The sequence below is a fragment of the Thamnophis sirtalis genome, unplaced genomic scaffold, assembly GCF_051295495.1.
Source record: "Thamnophis sirtalis isolate CommonGarterSnake01/CBP01778 unplaced genomic scaffold, rThaSir2_p1.2 scaffold_14, whole genome shotgun sequence".
In the NCBI taxonomy this organism is placed as follows: Eukaryota; Metazoa; Chordata; class Lepidosauria; order Squamata; family Natricidae; genus Thamnophis; species Thamnophis sirtalis.
Window position 1 is genome coordinate 22,389,605 of NW_028261394.1, and position 10,911 is coordinate 22,400,515.

General features: G+C 41.3%; 1 protein-coding gene across 2 annotated transcripts; it reads right to left on the reverse strand.

Moving 5' to 3' along the window:
- Nucleotides 1–1,234: 1,234 nt before the first annotated feature.
- On the reverse strand, nucleotides 1,235–10,643 carry GFER (growth factor, augmenter of liver regeneration). Of its 2 annotated transcripts, none has more exons than XM_087728817.1 (3): nucleotides 10,311–10,643; nucleotides 3,705–3,907; nucleotides 1,235–3,102 (listed from the first exon to the last, which is right to left on the reverse strand). In XM_087728817.1, the coding sequence occupies exons 1-3, from the start codon at nucleotides 10,626–10,628 to the stop codon at nucleotides 2,940–2,942; spliced, it is 684 nt and encodes a 227-aa protein (XP_087584943.1). In that variant the 5' UTR covers nucleotides 10,629–10,643; the 3' UTR covers nucleotides 1,235–2,939. The 2 variants fall into 2 exon arrangements, with proteins under 2 accessions (XP_087584943.1, XP_013922709.2); XM_014067234.2 differs by lacking the exon at nucleotides 10,311–10,643 and adding an exon at nucleotides 5,157–5,335.
- Between the last annotated feature and the right edge of the window lie 268 nt (nucleotides 10,644–10,911).

The following is a 10,911-nucleotide window of genomic DNA, read 5'->3' on the forward strand; positions in this document are numbered from 1 at the left end:
CCTCACAGGACCCAGGAAGAGAGAGCCACTGGCTCTGCTTGTCCAAAGGACTTTAAAGGGGAGGGAGACTAATCTTTAGGACCTAATCCCAAAAACAACCAATCCAATGAAGGTAGTTCTCAATTTATAACAATTCATTTAGTGACCAGTTACAATGGCACTGAAAAGTGACTTATGACCGTTGCAGCATCCCATGTCATGTGACCAAAATTTGGATGTTATCAGCTGGCAGATATTTATGTTCAGTTCAGTGTTCTGGGTTCATGTAATCCACTTTTGCGACCTTCCAACAAGTAGTCAATGGGGATGCCAGATTCACTTAACAACTGTGTTACTAACGTAACAACTCCAGTGATTCACATAACAACTGTGGCCAAAAAGTTTGTAAAAGGGGGCAAAATTCACTTAACAACCATCTCACTTAGCAACAGAATTTTGGGGCTCCATTATGGTCATACGTCAAGGACAGGGGCCATAGGAAGCAAATGCAGGGCTGGCCATAAAAGGCTCAGATGCCTATACGCTAATGCTCAAAGTATGGGAGACACCTGAGCTAAATTTCAAGTGGCGTTGCAGAGTCTGAATATTTATGTGCCAATGTGACATTTCCATTTTTTCTTTTTAATAAATTTAGACGTTTCTAAAAATCTGTTTTCGCTTTGTCATTATGATGTACTACTGAGTGTAGATTAATGAGAAAAAAATGAACTTCAACTGTAGAATCAGGCTACAGCATAACAAAATTGACAACAGTGAAGGGGGTCTGAATGCTTGCTGAATGCACTGAAGATGGAGAATTTGGCAAAACAGTTTTTTGTAAGTCACTCTCCTGCAGGTCAGGCTCCTGGGGATGTAAGGGAGGCACTCAGTTTTCCTGCCAAGAGTTCAGAAGCAATTTGCCACCGTCATCTTCTATGATGTTTTCTTTCCAACCCAGCCTATCCTATCACTTTGTATTCCTTGCAAGCTTGTTTTCAACTTGGTACATCAATCATCCTTGAATGATAAATATTATCTGAAGAGAACAGTAATATCCTGACTCCAACACTAGTAGGAACTATAACATTGGGAAAATGTTTACTTTTTAAAAATGGAGAGGAAAACAAATGAATATTTACTTTTATTTGATTAGCAAGCACAAAAATAAATTAATTCTGAGACACATTTAAAATTGCCCAAATCAAATGTATTTAAATAATTAATTTTTTTACCAATGAAAAGCATGTCACACATCTGCCAACAGAAATTGGATTTTTATTATCTTAGATGCAAAATGTTACACCTTTCCTTCATCAAACATCCATTTGGTTTTAGTAATAGAGCTGTGTAGTGCTTGCCAAATCCTTGGCCATAGGGCATGGCTGTCCTTTTAATGCTTCTAGGAAAGACACCCTTTGACAAAGACCAGATGCCATTTCACCACCAGCCCTATTTCTCTGCTGCAAGTTTCCAGATACTGAACCAGAGTAAACAGAAAAAGAAGACCAGAAGAGTTGTTCTTCATTGTGCTTTGCATATCTGCATGTGTATTCACTTTGCATTAATTAATGGGATCTGCTTTGCTTGGGTAATAAACCCAGACCTTAAGCAACCTCTGTAAAATGAAAATATCCAGGTTAACGTATCTTTTCCTAGTATGATCCCCAAATTTAATAGGTCAGGAAAAGTAGAACGAACACTTAGAAATAAATTCATCAAATTATAATTAACAGGGTTTGATAGTCATCTTTTCTGTTAAAGTTGTAAATTCAAGTCAGTTTCCCATGTTCAAATAAACCAAGAAAGTAAATTATTGCAAACCATAAATTTCTTCCCAGAAGTAGCTTATAAAAAAACTGATATATAAACATGGTTACTTCTAAACAACCAATGTCTTCCACATTTATCTCTTCAATCAGTTTGAATTTCATTGGCAACCTTATATATAAGATGGTATAAAGTAGAAGTTGAAAGCAAAAACTTTCTTCATATTTCTTCACTCCAACCTTCTCCTTTCCCCACCAAGGCAACTGTTGGTGATTCATTGTAGCTAGCCTGCTCTACCATAAAACATGATTCATCTTCAAGGTTGCATCTCAGAGCATATTTGTTTTCTGCTTCCAGGTCATGACACACACAAAGTTCTGATAGGTAAAAAGAACACTTACTTGAAATGGGAACTCAGCAATTTACTGAGGAATGAATACAACCTTCACAAGCCCCCATTCACAAGAGCCATGCATTTTGATATACAACATGACCTCATGATTTCTGTGGCTTATTTCATTAATCAAAAGTTAATTAATCTAGATTTGTCCTCTTTTGTGAATCTGGCTAAAAGGAAAATAAAAAGAGGATAACCTTTGCTCACATCTTAAATGAGAGATCCTGTCCTACAGTATATATGCTGCAGAAATGTAAGCAGACATAGTTTTCTAGCAATTTATATTGTAGCACTTTAAAAAAAAAGGATTAAAAGTATTATAAAGTTGAGAGGGGGAAAATCTGATGAACATAAAAATGCAAGCAATACAATGAAGGCAAATGATGCTGGCTCAGAGGAAGGCTGCAAATAGTTGCAGATAGGCCATCTCAGATTTCCAGGGATTAAATCAGCACTGAGCTGAGAAAGCACAATGTCCTCAGGTTCAGAATGGTTTCTTCAAACATAGTCTAAGCTTCTGAAGGCAGCATTTGCTGGTGTTTGAAATAATTCAAGTGGTCAGGAAAAGAGCACAATCAACAGGTAGAGACTCCGTATGAATATTATTAAGAGATCTATTCAATATTAAATTTTCAAAACCAGAAATGGAAAATACATATCAAAGCCCTTTGCCTGTTTCCATCACCTCCATTAATAACAAACATACAATTTTGTCTCTAGGAAAGGTCCATAATGGATTGCTTTTGGGGTGTTTTGTTGATTTTTTTTAATCAAGTTGGAAAAATATCCAGCAGATCTAATCACAGGATCCATCCTTCCATCCATCTCGCCATCGTTGGTCTACGAGGGAGCAGTCAAATTCAGGCTTCCCCAGCTTCTTATTTACTTCATTATGAATCTGGCAAAACCACTGTGTCAAATTACGTCTGTTGCTGGCATCAGGTTGGTTTTTTCGTATTCTGTGTCAAAGGAAACCAAATGCAATTAGTTGTCATTTTATTCTGAAGTTCACCTCACTTCATCACAAGGTCCTGGTTGGAAACCTACAGCTGCAAGTTGTGAAATGTGATTATCCGCCATCATGGATTTTTTTCTGCTACACTCAAGAATATACTTTAATGTATTGCAGCAATTTACTACCTGGATCATGCACAACTCAATAAAAAGCTCCATTCAGTCACCCTACCCCCACCCCAAATCAGAGGATTAGGGGGTCATAAAAAGAAGAAAAAATTATCTGGATCTTGCACAACTAGAGTCAAGATTGGGGCTTAATGACATCAACTTAATGTAAATGTTTCCATGAAAGAAACATTAAGCATATGAGCAGCTTATTGGCTACAAATAGATAGTAGTGGCAAATTCACCTTTACTTTGATAGTTCATTGTTAAAATGTCTGCTTAATTAAGCAGTCACAAGTCTGCTTAGTTTTCACAGAATAAACAAGATGTAGAAGTAGAGTTTCTACTATGTTAAAATTAAATCATCTCCTAGCAGAAAGTTAATTCCTGTAAAGGATACATAAATTTCAGGCATTCAAAAAAAAAAAACAACCCTCACCTATTCCTGAAATCTTCTCCACATTCGTCACAAGGAAAAACTTTGGAAAATAATTGGATAAATTGTATCATTTCTTGCTGCTGAATTTTACTGGGCCGGTCAGGATAAAATGCTGCCATCGTGTGTAGAAATGACCATGAACATCTCCCTAGTTCTTCTCTGTCTAGGGGGCAATTAGATGTTGACTCCTGGACATTTGTTTCCTAGTTAGAAGAACACAGTACAAGTGAGAGAAGGCAGACGAATTGCCTACATGTTATGCAAACAACACATGCAACATCTTAAAGCAAATTTCTCAATATAGGAGATTCTTGGTGAATGTTCTCAGAGGATGAAGTTAGACGGCCAAGTTTACTTCCTCTTTCTTCTCCTCTGCTTCAGGAAGCTCTTCTCACAGTCCTGTTCCAGGATGTCCCTACATCATCTTTTAAGAATCTTCCCAAACAACAGCCACAAACAAAAGCTTATTCCCATAGCAATGTTATCTGCAAATGCTGAAATTGGCAGCATTTGAAATGCTTATTTTTTTGTGATTCCAGTGACATGAAGTCACCCCCAGTTCATGTTACTGGGGGCACCCCGTGCTGTGCAACAGGATGCGCTCCCATCCTCCCCCGCCCATCTAGCAAATGTGAGTAGATTAATAATAGGTACACCATGCTGGTCACATGACCAGGGACAACGCTGGCTCCCTCGGCTAAGAAAGGCGGGTGAGCCCTGGACACCAGTGGACAGGGAAACCTTTCCCTTTTTGCTTCTTTGCCCCTATAGCATTCAGCAAAGGGGTGTAAGGGTCTGCCTCAACTCCTCTCCCAAGAAAGCAAAAGTCTTGAAACTGGTCAGATTTCAAAAGGAACTTTGACTGAGAGACAGTGACTGCAGAAACATCAGGCAGAGTAAAGCTAATTTTCCCTTTCAGCCCCCACCCCAATACCCCGTTGTTAGCCGCAAAGGCGTTTTGACTTCTCGGATACGGTCTGATGCAGAAGAGTCGATGGAAATGGTGTGAACCTCAACCTCCCAAGCAGTTACAGCAAAGTGAAAGCATGTAAACTATTTCTCCCTTCCATGGCAGTTGGGACATGGACCTGACAAAGGGGGAGAACCTAAAATTATGAGATCTACAAGGGATATTTTATGCCTGCAGGATAAAAGAGCACCTTAGAAGCTTATCTATTTTCTTATGAGATTTCCCGTATTCCTCCCCTCCCCCCATATTGGCCACGAGCGGGCCGGGATCCCGGTGGAGCGGCCCCGGGGGCGCCCTCTGACGGCCATCAGCGGTACTTCTCGCCCAGCCTTCAGTGCCAAAGGTGTATTAACACCCCACCCCCCTTCCGCCTCCAACGCAGCAGCGGGAAAGCGAGCCTCCCTCTGCCGTGCCACAGAGGAGCCCCTCCCCTTCAGCCCAGCCCTCCTCGGCCACAGCAGCCCGGCCACCCACTTCCTCACCGGGCCCGCCTGCTTCTTCTGCTCTCGCATCCAGCTCCTGAAGTCCGTACAAGCTCGGCAGGGCGGCTTCTTCCGCCTTTTCTCCTCCGACGGCGGCTCCTCGTTCGCGGGATGCTCGTTCGGAGAGCCCGCGAAGGGGAACCCGCGCCCGGGGCTGGGACTGGGCGCCGCCATTTTGCCCGCGCGCAAGGCACGCTGGTCAGGTAGCGGCCTGCTCAGGCATGGACCGCCGCCGTTACCATGGCGACGGGGGAGCGGATGGTCGGATGCAGGAATTGAATATCCCCGACCCGACAGAGCCAAGAGCTCCTCTTAATGGTGCGGCAGAAAGCCCTGCTGTTATACAGCAGCTTAAGCTTTCAGAGAAAATAGGAAGGTAGAGAAAATCAGAGCCAGACCTTTCTGTGGCCCTGGCTTTAGTGCTGGCTTTGCTGGTCCAGGGAGCTTTGAATTCAAAACTCCTCCAGGGCCATGGCCAGTGGTTGGTACCATGCTTCGAAAAGTTCAGACTTAAAATTCAGCGGGTGTGTTGGCTCCTAACACATTAATGTGGAAGTGAAGAAACCTTCATTGCAAGCTCTGCCCTTTTGTATCCTGAGGTTGTACTTCAGTGCAAGGTAGCAGAGTTGGTATCACAAGACTAGGAAAACCGTTTCTTTGCCTGTGGATCCCTGTGGATTCAGAGGGCAGCAGGCACGAGCAAAGGATTGAGGGCTGAGAACCTTGAAAGGACTTCATTTAAAAAGGAACATATTCTTTTCCATTTTTTTCAGTCTGCTTTCATCTTGGCTTCAGACTCAGAACAGGAACCTGCCAGCACTTTATCTAGATCAGAACAAAATCTGCATGCTTGATAAGGAACGCTGAAAGCAGACCCTGCAGAGAAACCATAGCACAGGGTGCACAGGATGTGCACCTAGCAGTTTGTTGCAGCTTAGGTTGAGGGGCCAGCAGGGGTGGTACAGGTCATGCTAAGAATGTCTGAATATGCATGACTTGTACAGAGCTGTTCTACACTGAACCACATTATTTATACACTAGCGATATTGATAAGAAATTTGTAACCATTGTATTGCTGTTTTGAATTTCCTGTATCTTGAAGTATAAAAACAGAATACCAGTCCTGCTCAGTTTTCCTCCCATCTCCTTTCCTACAGAAAGTACCTTTGTCTGATCAGAAATTAAATGATCAATTTCCACTTTCCTCAGTCCTGCATTATTGGTTGGCTCTTGTGCTGGATAAACAAACCCCAGATTGGAGCTTAGCTAGCAGAACCAAAAAGAAGTTTTAGGGAGATGAGTATGAGTAGCCTTGAGAAAGCTGTTACGGGTAAGCCGAGTGAGGAATCTGTTAGCACTCCTTGAGTACTTAAAAGGACCCCCAGGAGGAGGTCAGGACCGGATTTCTTTCATTCCAGAATGTAGGATTCAGGATAAGGCACAGGAAGGCATAGTCGACTTGAATTCCTAACAGGCCAGTTGGACAATAAATGACCTAGAGGTGGGAGGGAGAGTCTTGGAGGTCTTCTAATGCAACTGCTGCCCAGGAGACCTTGCATCCCGGACAAATGGCTATGCAATCTTTTCTTGAAGACCACCAACAATGGAGGAGCACCCACAACTCTGGGAGATAAGCTGTTCCTAAATTTGGATCAGTGTGTCCTGGAGCTGATTCTATGTATGTGGCTGCTAAGAGCTCACACCAACTTCATGGAACATAGTTTTTGCAGAGAAAATTGTCTACAAGGAAGAACTTTTTGAAATTCTTTGACAATTATATACAGTTTAAAAATATTCTAATTAAACAAACTTAGAGACAGCTTGGAAAGGATTCCATGGATGAAAATCTTAAAGGGGAAGACAACTCAAGAATCTTGGGAAACTGAAAAATATGATTATAAAAGCACAGTCCAGCACAATATCACTAAAAAATAAAAATAAGAAATCCAAGAATAAACCATCATGGCTGCAAAAAGATCTATCTTATAAGCTAAAGGACAAAAAAGAAAAGTACAAAAATGGACAGAGGGACATATACCAATAACTAAGACAGAATATCAGCAGATAGCCAGAATCTGCAAAGACGAAGTCAGGAAAGCAAAGGCTCAGAATGAATAAAGATTTGCAACAAAAGTCAAAGATAATTTTAAAAGTTTCTTTCAATATGTAAATAACAAGAAAAAAAATCAAGGAAACAGTCAGCCCAGTAAAGAGAGAAGACGGCAAGGAAGTAACAGGCAGGAGAGAGAAAGCAGAGCTGTTTAACTCATTCTTTGCTCGGTCTTCATATACACACCCCAAAAACCTATAGCCCAACCTACCAAAAACACAACTGTAAAAGACCGACTAGAAATAAAAGTTAAAATAAGCCAAAAAAAGGGGGGGGGGGTAAGAGAATACCTGTCTGGCCTTGATGAATATAAAACTCCAAGACCTGATGGATTACATTCCAGAGTTCAAAAGGAGCTAGCAGATGTCATCTCAGAACCACTGTACCACATCTTTCAAAAATCCTGACACACCAAGGAACTACCAGAAGACTGGAAAACAGCTGATGTGATTCCCATCTTCAAAAAAAAAAAAGTGGGGAAACAGACCCAGGAAACTACAGACCAATCAGCCTAATATCAATATCTCGGAAGACACTAGAAAAGATAATCAAAAAACAGATTGCCAACATCTAGAAATTAGTAAAGTAATAACTAGGTCAGCACGGGTTTGTTAAAAACAGATCATGCCAAACCAATCTTATTTCATTCTTTGACAAAGTGACTAAATTAGTAGACCAGCGAAATGCTGTGACCATGCACCACTCACTAGAGATCCCTGGATCCCCTCCCCAACCCCGCCCAGTCCCCACAGGGACCACCCATATGAGTGATGTCAAGTTACCCACGCCCCAGGCCATGCCTAATCTTATTTCATTCTTTGACAACATGATTAAATTAGTGGATCAGCAAAATGCTATGGGCATATATACTGTATGCTTGGATTTCAGTAAGGCATTTGACAAAATAGATCACAACCTATTTTTTAGTTAAAAAATGTGGGATAGACAGCATCATCACCAGATGGATTCGTAACTGGCTGACAACTGTGCTCAATATGTAATCCTGGACTACTTCTACATGGAGGGAAGTAAGCAATGGAGTACACCAAGGTTTTGTCTTATGTCTTCATAAAATGATTTTAATGAGGGAATAGAAGGGGAATTCTTCAAATATGTGGGTGACCCGAAACTGACTGAATAGCCAATACCCCAGAAGATAGGCTTAAGATACAGTGAGTATGTCTAGTCAACTGAAAAGAAGGACTAGGGCTGCCACGAAGAAGAGGAGACCAACTTTTTTTCCAAAGCACTAGAAGGTAAGACAAAAAACAATGGATGGAAACAACCTAGAACTAAGGAGAAACTTCCTAACAGTAAGAAGAATTAACCAGTGGAATGGCATCTCTTCAGAAATATGGGTACTCCATCACTGCAGGTTTTTAGGAAGAGATTGGACAGCCATTTGTCCAAAATGGTATAGGGTCTCCATCTTGTGCAGGGGGTTGGACTAGAAGACCTCCAAAGTCCCTTCCAACTCTGTTATATTAATTCTTGAACAAAATTCAACAGATAATCAGATGTGCTATATACACATGATGGAGAGGAGAAATGGAGGGACTTTCTTGAAAAGAGCATCCATCAGTGATTTTAAGATCTGGCCAGATTTATGAAGATGGACCCTGGAGTCATTTACATCAGAGGTAAAGTACTTGCAAGTTCTAAGATGTGGTTATACCCCAATTTACATTATCCCCACCCAACCAACTATGCTAGTTAAAACTGTTTGACCTCTACTTCAGCAAAATGTGGCAGTCAAACATTTTCTGACTTTGGTTTACAGTTTTGGAGAAGCCCTAAACATTGTACTCTCTGTTTGGCTTTGCTGTAAGTAATGGAGAGTCTTGTATAGGTTATTCGGGGCTACTTAATTTGGAGATCAGGTTAATAGTAATCTAATTAAAACAATCATAAAAAGTTCCATTGTGTTAATCTGCTTTCTGAAGAGTCATTGAAAAAGATGGAACAGCTGCTCAATGTAAGCAAGTCTTATAGTACTGAGAAATTAAAGAGTCATGACTTCGGCTTCAATAGATTAACTTGGCTATTCTTTTAGAACTTATGTAACAGTTTTCCATAATCCAAGCCTTCTGGATTGTTCTATGTCACAGATCAAGACAAGATTGGGGAGATAAATTATTTCATGAAAAACATTTAAATTTTCATTTTTGCAATTCCCCTCTTTGTAAAATGTTATACCTGTGATGTATACCTCAAAAGTGCTTTTTCAAAAGGCAACTGGATTATGTTTTTTCCTTGGGGAATACGTTTTACTTCTCATCCAAGAAGCAAAGAGTTAGAGGTCTCCATTAGTTCTCTGAATTTGTGGCCCAGATATAGTAGCTTTATGCAAAGCTTTGCTGTGGAATTGCTCTGACTACAAGCAGTCCTTGTTTAACTATTGCATTTTGAGACCAGCAACTTGGTCATTAAGCAAAGCTTAATTGAAACATTTCAATTTCATGATTTTACTTCAGATTTTCTTTGATTTACAGAACCGTGAACCTCTTAATTGCAGCTGTTGGTCACAAAATTATTTTTTTGCCACCATTGTAGCTACAGATAGCTGCCGCCTAAGCAAGGAAAATGCCTGCAGTGCCCCAAACTGATCGCAGCTGTGAAATTATCACAGAAGCCCTAAAATAGGCTTAATCCATAAAAAGTAAACAAAATAATTTATTTGGCGGGGGGGGGAGTGGTGCAGTCACTTGGCATTCTGAGCCTGAGGGTGATGCTCAGTGCCCTCCCTGCCCCTCCCAAGGCATCTAGCCCAACAGCCTGAAGAAGGGAGTCCCAGCTCCATGAAAACGATGAGCAGCTTCGCTTGAAGCTGAGACTAGAGTGACGGCTGTCTCAGCCTGAGGAAGAAAGTGGGCCAAGCAAGCAAATTCCACCACCACAAATGACAGGCTTAACACGCTCCTCTCTCTCTTGCCCGTAAACCAGCTCCAATCTATGACCCAGCCAATGGTTTGGTTCAGTTCAGGTCCAATAATTCCCAATTTCCCTATTTGTCCCCATTTCCATTTTCTGCTTTTCACTCTTACCTCTGTGTTTGCTTTCTTTGGTCTCCTTTGCTTGTAACGCCTGTAGGTTTTCCTCCGGACAAGAAGAGACTTTGAAGGTACTGAATATATGGTTGTTTTCTCCTGAGGTGGGACTTTATACCTGGTGCTTCTCCTGGGATGAGGGGGCTTTGCCTTGCTCCTGGTGAAGTAGGGTGAAACATGGGGCTCCTCACAAGTGGAGGAAGGTATATATGAATTGGTAGATGTGGGACATAATTTCTTATCTGGGACCCTCTTCTTCACCCAATAGAACACCAGCATCAGATGGCGCCTTTTCTTCTTGCTTTTCTCTTCCATTTTAGCTGTGTGGGGCTAAAGGTTTGGGTAGTCGTCATGAGATTGTCTAAAGTGGAATATTGTTCCTGCAGTAATGCAGGAAATCTCCTGAAGGTGACAGCAAATTCACCCAAATGTTACCTCAAACACTGAGAATTCTCAAACTCCAGTGAGGAAAGAATTCTCCAAACACTATAAAACCTTGATGTGATCTTAACTGACTGAAAGCCATTGTCTTCTCTCCTCTGCTGACTCCTGTATATCATCTTGCTGAAATGGGTTGTGTCATAATGGGTCTTTCAGG

Bases quoted from the DNA above. Each gene is read 5' to 3' on its own strand.
- GFER (XM_087728817.1), bottom strand. From the start codon at position 10,628: ATGGAAGAGAAAAGCAAGAAGAAAAGGCGCCATCTGATGCTGGTGTTC. The intron at 3,908-10,310 runs GTAAGAGTGAAA...TCTTCTAACTAG, and splicing joins CAAAGAAAGCAAACACAGAG to GAAACAAATGTCCAGGAGTC. The intron at 3,103-3,704 runs GTGAGGGTTGTT...CCTTTGACACAG, and splicing joins GGAGAAGATTTCAGGAATAG to AATACGAAAAAACCAACCTG.